Source organism: Microplitis mediator, chromosome 6 (genome assembly GCF_029852145.1).
Source record: "Microplitis mediator isolate UGA2020A chromosome 6, iyMicMedi2.1, whole genome shotgun sequence".
In the NCBI taxonomy this organism is placed as follows: Eukaryota; Metazoa; Arthropoda; class Insecta; order Hymenoptera; family Braconidae; genus Microplitis; species Microplitis mediator.
Genome location: NC_079974.1, coordinates 19,644,457 through 19,656,400, shown reverse-complemented (window position 1 = coordinate 19,656,400; position 11,944 = coordinate 19,644,457). Strand labels below are relative to the sequence as shown.

General features: G+C 30.1%; 3 protein-coding genes across 3 annotated transcripts; 2 read left to right on the top strand and 1 right to left on the bottom strand.

The window, feature by feature from the left end:
* Positions 1-1,059: 1,059 nt before the first annotated feature.
* Positions 1,060-2,960, top strand: LOC130669336 (DNA/RNA-binding protein KIN17). Its single transcript, XM_057472155.1, has 3 exons — positions 1,060-1,268; positions 1,346-2,603; positions 2,696-2,960. Exon 2 carries the CDS (start codon positions 1,354-1,356, stop codon positions 2,590-2,592), a length of 1,239 nt encoding a protein of 412 aa, XP_057328138.1. The 5' UTR covers positions 1,060-1,268; positions 1,346-1,353; the 3' UTR covers positions 2,593-2,603; positions 2,696-2,960.
* Positions 2,961-4,789: 1,829 nt separating this feature from the next.
* Positions 4,790-7,273, top strand: LOC130669334 (SUMO-activating enzyme subunit 2). Its single transcript, XM_057472150.1, has 3 exons — positions 4,790-4,956; positions 5,129-5,283; positions 5,367-7,273. Exons 1-3 carry the CDS (start codon positions 4,813-4,815, stop codon positions 7,075-7,077), a joined length of 2,010 nt encoding a protein of 669 aa, XP_057328133.1. The 5' UTR covers positions 4,790-4,812; the 3' UTR covers positions 7,078-7,273.
* LOC130669337 (carbohydrate sulfotransferase 11-like) lies at positions 7,115-10,374 on the bottom strand. The gene is made up of 4 exons (XM_057472156.1): positions 10,032-10,374; positions 8,919-9,115; positions 8,579-8,842; positions 7,115-7,735 (listed from the first exon to the last, which is right to left on the bottom strand). The coding sequence occupies exons 1-4, from the start codon at positions 10,308-10,310 to the stop codon at positions 7,357-7,359; spliced, it is 1,119 nt and encodes a 372-aa protein (XP_057328139.1). The 5' UTR covers positions 10,311-10,374; the 3' UTR covers positions 7,115-7,356.
* Between the last annotated feature and the right edge of the window lie 1,570 nt (positions 10,375-11,944).

Below are 11,944 nucleotides of genomic sequence, written 5' to 3'. Positions count from 1 at the left end.
TCCTAATACAATTGGAGATTTGAATAAAATTGCTCCGAGTGTATTGCAGCTAAAAAACGTCACTTAACTGCTATTTCCCCACCAGACGATGCCAGATGATTTTGCTCAGGAACTAGAAAGGCATCAGCATCAGCCACCAGCAACACTTTACACTAGCACTGAATACTTAACACTTAACGACACCACAGACACTTTGCACAATTTAAATTTTACAAACGCTGCACAATTTAATTAAACAATAACTATGAGCAAACAATTTTATAAATAATTACACGACGCCACTGCAATACTGTGTTTTAATTCAAACGTAAAGAAAGATCTAGACTACTGCTGCCGTTGTCAATGCTACTGACTGCCGCTATTGGACCAGCAGTTGATACAAAGCAATCGACTTTGCGATTTATTCTCCCTCCCCCCATTTTAGAAAATATTTGCTGAAGAGGGGGAAGGGAGAATGCAGCGCCATCTTGGCGCGAAATTTCAAAATTGAAACTTAATAATTTTATTAAAGTTTATTTGTATCAATAATTATATTATTTAGATTAAAAAGTATACTCAAAATTTTTTATTTTCATCAGTAATTTATTAATTATTCTTACTACTTGCGCGGTAAATTTATAGATTCGAAAAATAAATTATTAGAATTGGGAGATAAACTAAAAATTGTGAATTAAAATAACATGAGGGCAGAATATGATAGAAATATTTAAAATATAAAAAAAAAAACACACAAGTGTTTCGCTCAAAAATCGTGCGGAATGCACCCTAACTAATTTATTTATTTAAAATTTATAATTTGTCTCATACCTGCTACATTTATACTCATTCATAATTTCATTCGAAAATTATCAGTGTAAAATTTATTACCCAGATTCCAATGACACAAATGAACCAAACGCAAGGATTCTGAATCCGACTATAAACTATACCCTACTTTCTATGAGATTTCTAAACAAACTCCATTTGATGGTGCTACAAGTTATTTTTTAAATATCACCAATCATCGCACGTGCGCTGATGGAGTTGGAAAAATTCCGAACTAAAACCTACAACTCTTTTACCAAGTTCAGTATACTTTAAAAATCGATTGAGGCAACAAGTAACAGCATAAATACACATCATTGTCATTCAAAAACGTTTGCTAATTGTTTTTATAAACTTTAACACTTAAAATTTTATTAAACATTTACACACCATAATCTTTTACTCAAAGATTGAAACAAGACTTTTTCCATTTTATTTAATTTTTATCCCATCAATAAATTGAGGTAAAAAATTTTGTTGGTTAAGTTTTTGTTATAAATATAAATTACATATTTATTATTAATTATTTAATTAATTTCAGATATCAGAATGGGTAAACACGAAGTAGGAACACCAAAATATATTGCTAACAAAATAAAATCAAAGGGTTTACAAAAATTACGATGGTACTGCCAGATGTGTCAGAAACAGTGTCGTGATGAAAATGGGTTCAAGTGTCACACAATGTCTGAATCACATCACCGTCAATTATTATTATTTGCAGACAATGCTAGCAAATATATGGACCAATTTTCACGTGAATTTTCCGATGGTTTTTTACATTTACTTAAACGTCAATTTGGTACACGGCGGGTTCTTTCAAACCGTGTCTACCAGGACTATATCACAGATCGACAACACATGCACATGAATGCAACACAATGGCTGAGTTTGACAGCTTACGTCAAATGGTTGGGACGTACGGGAAAATGTACCGTTGATGAGACTGAAAAAGGCTGGTATATTACGTACATTGATCGTGATCCTGAGACAGTTGCTGCTGAAGAAAAGAAAGCCAAGAAACAAAAGATGGACAAAGATGACGAGGAACGACTGATGGAATTTATTGGCAAGCAGGTAGAGAAAGGCAGCGTTGAGAAAAAAATTAAAGCTGAAGAGTCTGCTACTCCGTTAATTCGTTCAGAAGAAGACGGTCCTTTGGTATTGGAGATGAAATTGAAACCCAAAGCTTCTTTACTAATGGGACCACCTGTAGGACTTGTCAAAAAATCAGTTGTTAAAATTAAGGACGAGCCTTTGGACTCCGATGACGTCAGTGTCGTAGATTGGAATGAAAATAATCGGAGTCGAGAACCAAGTGAATGCAGGTCTACTATAAGCTGCAAAAGAAAATCCGACGATGGTGATTCTTATAAAAAATCTAAAGCAGACTCTCGTTCTTCAGAAGACAAACCATCGACATCCCAAGGCTGGTTACAGGAAAATTTAGTCGTCAAAGTGATAACCCAGAGTCTCGGATCAAAGTATTATAAAGCTAAAGGTGTAGTACTGAGCCCTGTTCTAGAATCTGGATTTGTGGGTAAAATAAAATTGACTTCTCCAGAAGAAGTTCAAGGACATATTGTCAAGTTGGATCAGGAACACCTGGAGACTGTTATTCCTGCTATTGGGAGAGAAGTGATGATAATCCAAGGAAAATATCGCGGATCTGTAGGTACCGTTGAGAAAGTAAGAGTTGAAGACTTTGCTGTTGATGTCAATATTACTAGAGATGATAAATATGTGAAAAGAATTCCTTATGAATCTATTTGTAAATTTGTAAGATGAAATAATTAATTGTAAGCTAAGTTATTTATTATTATAAATAAGAGTAATAAAATTTAATTTTTGTTATTAATTTTTTATTTACAAACTCAATATTCTATTGTAGTCGGCTGGGGTCCGGAAATTGTAATCGTTTAGATGGTAAACTCTACCATTAATCAAATGCGGCGCTCGAGTGATATCATTCCTAGCTCTTGGATATTTTTGCACAACGGAACCGGCTTTAAATACTAGATTCTTAATAGAATTGGGAAGAAGCGTTGGCAATATGATAACAAACTCGTTGTCTTTAGCGTGGTGCCATATTCGGAGTACATGACGACGGCACAGGAAAAATAATAATGAATTCATCAATATCAATCCTATGTTAGCTATAATTACTTCTTTTTGATCATATATAGTAATATTTGGTTTGGTCAGTTCACGTTGGACGTCTGGTTTTAGAAAGTCATATTCTGATGAATTAACAATAACGTGGTATATTCCAACTAAAGCTCCAATTACAATAATATAAGATGCGTGATAGCAAAAGAATACGTATTTGTCTAATGTTGACTTATATATAAGTGTGTAATCCTTTGAAAGCTTATCTTTTAAGCGTAATTTTTTCTCTGCTTTTTCACTGATTTCTTTTCGTATCATATGATCCATTTTCATTCCCCGTATACTTTTTTTTTTAATTCCTTCACATAATCGCGTTACTCCGTAATGTAATTTTTTGTAATCTTTTATTTGTACCAGTCTCCATAGTGTGATCATCTAAAAAAATTATTGTTTACTTATTTATTTAATGCTTTCTGGAATTTTATAAATTTTTGAATGTACATTCGTGTTATCACGGTGCGAATAACAAAAAATAACAAATGATCCAAAAAATAAATGAGAGTGAATGTAGCAGACATGAGTCATTTTATGAAATTTGAATAAATAAATAAATGAATTTAAATAATGAAAGTTGAAAAAATGCGCGCACGGTTTTTTTATTGATCTAAATACGCGTTTTTAAATTTTTATTTTAAACAGACATCAGCCAAATTTAAAGTTATTAATAAATAGAGTAAATAATTAATAAAATTAAATTTAAAAAAAATGCACATTTAAAAAATTTTTAAATTAATAAGTGTATTTTTTCGAAATATTTTTTTTTTAATTATTTATAATTTTAAATTTGTCTGGTGTCTGCTACATTCACACTCATCTTATAACGAGGTCCGACCGTATAAGAAAATACAAACTAAAAAAATGCACCTGTAGAAATTCAAAAAATCTATAGGTGCAACTTTTTTATTATATAATGTTTCAAAAAAAAACCCAAAATTTATTGGTCGTCGGCTAACTTCAGTATCATAAAAAGAAATAAATATTAACAGTCATACAGTTTAATTATCGGACTCAGTTTTCACTCTATTTCCCATTTCCACTTGAATTGACTTCTTGAATGCATTAATAGATCCACCAAAAAAATTTACCGGTTTTTAGTAGTCATTAACTAATTCAAAAATTATTTTTCTTGGACCGTTTTATTTAATGAGAGTTAATGTTGCAGACATGAGACATTTCATAAATTTTAAATGAATAAATAAATGAATTGAAATAATGAAATTTAAAAAAATGCGCATTTTTTAAAATTTTTATTCTACTTACATTTTATTTATTTATTTAAAAATTTTAAAAATTCCCACTTGTCAGTTACATTCACACTCATTTTTATTTAAATGACTGATTGAAAAATGAAATTATAATCATTATTAAATAATAGCATGATACCAAATAATATCAGAAACTTGTACTTTTAATTATTCAAATAACAAAATTCATAAAATGTTTTTTTTTCTTTTAAAAATTACGATTGTTCAAAAATTTTTTCTAATAATTAATAATTACCAAGTAATGACTGAAAAATTATTTAAATAATTAAAATTATTACCTTGTATTTAAAAATGTCTGATTACTTTGCTATCTAAGAATGACAGCAAATTAAATTAATATTTTAAAATGACAAATTATTTTTAAAATTCTATAACTTTTTGGTTATAAAAAATTCTTTAAAGCCAGCATGGTATGAAAATTCTTTACCATCATCACGGAGTAGTGAAGTTTGAAATTTGACTGGTAGATGGATTCAAGTTCATGTGAGAGAGACAAGAACTATAAAAAAAGGAGGAGAAGAGGAGTTCGCCGAAGCCGCAAAATTATTTTTTCAGTAAATCAGTAGCTACAAAAATGGCGGCGACTATTGATGGTGTGTTTAATCCTGAGCTTCAAACAGCTATTTTAAAAAGCAAAGTATTAGTTGTTGGTGCCGGTGGGATTGGTTGTGAAATCCTAAAAAATCTTGTTATGACTGGATTCCATGATATCGAAATAGTGAGTCGTATAAATTGTTTTTTACTGTTTGTTTGTACCGCGTCAGCATGTGCGCGTTTCGCTTCTCGATTTCTAACCACTCAATTTTCAAATACAAATATATTACTTTTTTTTTTTATCTATTATATATAATTACATTGTATTTATTTAATAACAATTATTATTATTTCAGATTGATCTCGATACAATTGACGTAAGCAATCTCAATCGCCAGTTTTTATTTCAAAAACAACATGTTGGTAAATCAAAATCAGCAGTAGCACGTGAAACTGCATTAACATTTAATTCTGATGCTAAAATAACTGCTTATCATGACAGTATTACCTCGTAAGTATTTATTTTTAATCAATCCATTGATTAAATAAATGAATATGTGAATAAAAAATAATAAATGACTTTTGTTTCGGTAGATCTGATTATGGATTGAATTTTTTCAAGAAATTTGATGTAGTAATGGGAGCTTTAGACAACAGAGCAGCAAGAAATCACGTTAATCGCATGTGTTTAGCTGCTGATGTACCGCTAATTGAGTCAGGAACTGCTGGATACAATGGTCAAGTTGAGCTGATTAAAAAAGGACTGAGTCAGTGCTACGAATGCTTCCCAAAACCTCCACAAAAAACATTTCCCGGATGTACAATTCGTAACACTCCTAGCGAGCCTATTCACTGTATAGTCTGGTCGAAGCATTTATTCAATCAATTATTTGGTGAAGAAGATCCTGATCAAGATGTATCGCCAGACACAGCAGATCCCGAGGCTGCTGGTGATAAAGCCGGCGAAGAAGCTTTAAATTCAGATGCTAATGACAAAGGAAATGTCGTACGTGTGTCAACACGACTGTGGGCGCACGCAAACGGATACGATCCGGAAAAACTTTTCGCTAAATTGTTTCACGATGACATCAAGTATCTTCTGAGTATGGACAATTTGTGGAAGAAGAGGACACCTCCAACTCCTCTTGACTGGAAAAATTTACCTGACGAAGTTGCCGGTTGTAGCAAAGACACCGACGAAGGGTTGAAAGACCAGCAGCGATGGAGTATCGCTAAATGCGCGCTTATATTCGCAAAGGCAGTAGATAATTTGAAAACTAAACTCGAGGAACTGCGCAAAAAGTCACCGAGCGATCATTTAGTTTGGGACAAAGACGACCAAGATGCCATGGACTTTGTGGCTGCCTGTGCAAATATACGCGCTTATATATTTGGTATTGCGCAGAAATCACGCTTTGATATTAAATCAATGGCTGGTAATATCATACCAGCAATCGCTACGACAAATGCCATCATTGCTGGTGTCGTTGTTTTACATGCATTCCGTATTTTATCTGGAAACTTGAAAGCCTGTAAATCTGTTTATCTGAGACCGCGCCCAAATCATCGTAATCAATTTTTAGTACCCGAGAGAGATGTAAATCCTCCAAATCCAAAGTGTTACGTTTGTGCGCCAACACCTACAGCTGTTTTAGCAATCGATACTACTAAGATGACAATTGCTGAGCTAAATGATTTGGTATTAAAAGACAGATTGAATATGATTGCGCCTGATGTTATGATTGATGGGTTGGGTAGAATAATAATCAGTAGTGAAGAAGGTGAAACAGAGGAAAATAATGACAAAATACTTGAAGAACTTGGTGTCAAAAATGGTTCAATACTTAAAGTTGATGATTTCCAGCAGAATTATTCATTAACTGTCAATATTGTCCATCGTGACAAACCCACAGTACGCGGAGAGAGTCCAGATTTTTTGGTTGTCGCTGATGAGCAGGATCTCAAACCAAAAGAAGAGGAACAAACTAAAAAAGACAACCAAACACCATCGACTTCCAATGGCCAGGTCACTGATGTCGAGGACAATGATCTGCTGGAGATCGTTCCAGACGATGACGATGACCTGATGGAAGTTGTTGATGAAGATGACGTGGCTGCCAAGAAACGAAAAACAGCATCGTCACCTGGACGGGAAATTCCGTCGCCGAAAAAACGAAAAACTGAACGGTCAGTTTCTGATGATTTGGATGATTGCTGTGTTATTGAGGACACTAACGAAGTTACCTGCATTCAACAAAAATCAAGTCCACATAAAAATAGCCCGCAGAAGAGAGTTCACAGCTAGACTGTATTGATTTATTATTTTTATAATTTGTGGGATGATAATTCATTTTCTGCATTGAAAAATATCTATTTAACTCTTTATTAAATGAGTTGATAACTGATTAAGTAATTGGTTATTAGTTACTATTTATTTAAGTAATTAATGATTAAAAAAAAAAAAAAAAACAATTTTGTCTACCATTGTAATTGCAGTTAAATGTCACCTTTTTATAATTCATATAAAAACTCAGTTTGTAATAAATAATAAATTAATAAAGAATTTATTTCTATTTAATGTGAATTATTTATTTATACAAGATTTATAAGTACTGTAGTCGTAATCAAACATCTCGAAGTCTATTTTATAGCGTTCAAATAATTTGTAAAACATGTCTATTGATAAAGTCGATAAATAATTGCACGTACGCGCGTAAGTTGTCATTCCGTCGTGACTCTGTCCCAACCTTGGCAGTGTCCATTGATTTTTATTTAATCCCAACTTTGTAAACAAATAATTTACGTCACTGGTGGTGTAATTGTCTAGTTTAATTATATAATCAAAGGGCATTTGACATATCGAGCAGTGAGATTGGTATTTACTCCAGTGAGGGTCGTCTTGCTCGTCTGGCTGTTCAAGAAGCCATGTTATGAATTCTTTAAACGTTGGGATGAGCTTTAGCCTGAAAAATAAATTTTGTTTTTATGGACAATAATTACGAGCAATCACTAAGCGACTGTCTGAGTATCATTAGCAAATTTAGTAAATGATTTAATTATTAATTATTCCTGACAATTTACTTCGAACGAATTGATTTAAACAGTTTTTAAATTATGGGATGCTTAGAAAAATCTACACGGTCAAATTTTGTTGTTAGAAGTCCAATATATTTTTTTTCTAAAATATCTTAACTAGGGTAAGAGCCCAGTACCCAGCCCGTATTTAGTAGCCAGCCGGTCATATATTTTAACATTGGCTCAAAATATATATAGACATAATTTAAGATGAGGTGGCTGGGTACTGGTGCTCTTACCCTACGATGAAAGATACAAGAAACTAATTAAATTTGTGGGTTTACTAAAGAGCTTTCATTGATACAAAAAAAAATCATATAGAAAATCAAGACTCAGAGCTCGGTTTTGAGAAAAAAATTCTTTTCCTTCACTTCTGTGTGCTAGAGTTCTTCCAGAAGACTTCTCTGATACCCCCGAGGTCTTCAAGCATTAATCAGACGCCTTAATTTTGGTCAGAATCGCGATCTAAAAAATTCGATAGAAACCCTATCGAAAATCTAAACTCAGGGCTCGGTTTTGCAGAAGAAATTTTTTTCCTTCATTTCTATATGCTAGCATTCTTCCAGAAGACTTCTCTGATAGTCAAGAGGCCTGAATTCTACAGATAATCTAGACTCAGCTCCCTGAGCTCGAAAACAGCGAGAAGTTTTGAAGTTTTCCCGCAGGTTCAACCGTTTTTCTCTGATTTTCTCAATAATATAGATAATTAATAATGTACTTAAATTAATTACCTTCGGTCATTATAAAATATTTGCTCTAATGGAGTGCCGGTCGTTTTATTAAAATGGAACAATTGCGGGCGTGTAATATAAAATATTCTAGGTACAAATATCCATGCTTGTGATGTATGTCTCGAATTATCTGCAATTCGACTTCTGTATGCGGAAACAAGTCGATCGAAGGGATGTCTTACAGCAATAAATTTAAATACATCAGTGTCGTCAATCAAATTTAAAAATTCTTCAATACTTTCTGGTACCAATACTTCTATTTGTCTGTAAAAAATTCACTTATTTATAAAAACTATGAAATAATAAAATTAATATTTTAATAAACCATAAATTTTATTACTTGTAGTAATTGCCAATTACTTTAATATCACGCAAGTCAGCAAATAATTTAGTAAAACTTGTAGAGGCAACTTTTCTAATCCAACAAAATAGAGAACTATGTTTCGGTGAATAAAAATAATGCATTCTTTCTAATGCTGTGCTTCTGTTATACTTTTCACATACACTGTAAACACGTTGAATCGCTTCATCAACTATCTGTAATTAAAAGCTTATTATTTTTAAATAATTGATAATTAACACAACTAGTATATAATTATTGACTGTCACATGAATTGTAGTTTATCTCTATTTTATTAAATTGTTATTTATTTATTGTAATTAAAAATATTAAATGCTAATTAATATATAATTAAACATGACGTTTGTCTCAAAAAAATTTAGTAGACGATAGAATTTATATGATCGTTGTTGAAGAAGTCCCAATAAAGGGACGAAACGTCCAATTTATGGTCGTAATTAATGATACTAAAATTAGCTGACGACTAATAATTAAATTAAAAAAAAAAAAAATATTGAAAACAATTGCACCCATAGTTTTTTAAATTTTCTACATGTACATATTTTTAGTTTATTTTTTGCAATTAATTTGTTGAAAAAAAAATTGAAAATTGAAAATTGTCTGTCAACTTTAGGTTCATCAAAATCTGATACTGAAATTAGCCGTCTAATAATTTTTGATTTTTTTTTTTAAATGATAAATTAAAAAAAAAAAAATATTTTAAAAAGTTGCACCCATAGTTTTTTAAATTTTCTACATGTGCATATTTTTAGTTTTTTTTTTTGCAATTAATTTGTTGAGAAAAAAATTTGAAAATTGTTAATTTCTGTCAACTTTAGGGTCATCAAAATATGATACTGAAATTAGCCGTCTAATAGTTTTTGATTTTTTTTTTAAATTATAAATTTCAAAAAAATAAGTGCATATTTTTAGTTTTTTTTTTGCGATTAATTTGTTAAAAAAAAAAATTAAAAAATTGTTAATCGTCTGTTAACTTCACGATCATCAAAATTAAATTACAAATTTTATTTTACTGTCCACCTCCCTAAGAATTAATCATTTTTTTAAGTTGATCTGTACAGGATTTTAAATAAAATATAATTGATAACTTACTAGAGGATCAACTGTAGAATTTGTCAACTTTTCTTCAAAGTTATTTAAATCATTATCTTCATTGACAATTACCAAGGATTCAAAATTATCAACTGGTGTCTTATCGCGTCGCGAAGAAACGTAACTAATTTTAAAAATAATTAACGCGATACAAAACAAAATATATATAAATATACACGATGAATACTTAATGAAATATTTTTTAAAATTCATGTTTTTTAAAATAATAAATTGTAAGCCAGAGAATCGAATAGTTTCTAACAAGAAATGATTGCCCATTTCCGTTCTTGTCTGATTGTGCTCATCACTGCGCACATGTGTGAGGATGAAACGTACAGATAATAAATTATCACCAAAAAATATACATTTTACATTCAAATACCATATTACTCATATACTGTACTAATTACTAAAAAATAAATTATTATTTATATATTTATATACATGTACAATTATAAATAAGTAAAGAATATCTTTAATGTATCAAGTTATTTTATTTTAAAGGTTCCAGAGTATTTCACAATAATGACAATACTTTCCATACAATTACAATTATTAATTGTTTTTTATTTTGTTTATAAGATATTGATTTATTGATTGATTGATTTATGAATTTATTGTTATATTTTCATGCATGTTCTCTCTTGTACTGATTTAATTAATGGCATTAAAAAAAAAAAGTTTTATTACATTATAAATATTTTTTTCTAAATGTTGATTATGAAAAAATGACCTAAAGACATTTTACGATTCATGCGCGTTACATTATTAATTAATCATTAAATTATCTATTATTTACTATTAATTATATATTAATTGAATCAGTTTTTTGTTTCACAAAAATGTGTAAAAAAGTTACGGACGTATTTTAAAATATTTCCACAAATACAATTGACAGTCAATAAATTTATCATAAAAATTCTATGGTTTTATTTATTTTTTTTGTAAAACGTAAATTTTATTTTTAAATTTTAATTCCAGTTAATAAAAAACTGGTTGGTCATTTAATTATAATTTAATAAAGATACAAATACAATTTTATTGTAAGTGACAATTTCATTATTTTTAAAATCACACAATAAGTCTTAAAAATTTTATTTTTGTTTTCTTTTTTAATTATAAGATCAAAAATTTAAATAAATCGTCATTCAGTTGTACAAGAGAAAAATCACGGAATTATTTATCTTTGATTCTCGTGTTAATTATTTGACTTTTTATTTATTTACCATTTTATTATTTATTACTGTAATAATAATATTCATTCATTTATTTATATTTATATATATATTTATAAAAAAATCGAAGACTCATGTGATGACAGCTCGTACACTACAATGAAACTATTATGACACTAGTATTTTCTTGCTATAATTATTTACTCACGACAATTTATTTATTTTCTGTATCAACTGTAGTCTTATATGATATTTTAAAACAAAAAAAAGATAAATATATATATCCATATGTATATATTTACACGGTAGCGCCCGGACCCTCTTCAGGGTGTGATATTTTACGGGCGCTGGGGCCCAATTACCAGACAAAGACTTCATCAAATGAAGTCTCTCCCTCAGACCCCGTCTTCGGACGACCATCGGCATCTCCGAAGTTTTTGTGTATACACGGTAATTTGTTTTTTCTCACTGTTAATTAAATTATCCAGCCGTAATTATTAATTTATCATTCGCAATAATAATATTTAAATTAATTAATCATCGTAGTAGACATTAATTACCAGATAATTACAATTAACACTGAGAATTATAATTGTAACTTACAGCTAATATAAATATGATTGTTAAATTAATTTGAGATACCGATCACTGACTCCGGGCATCTCAATACAATTTAATTTTTTAAAAGCATCGCTCGCAAAATTGTCTTAAAAAAAACTAAATGCAGAAAAATGATTT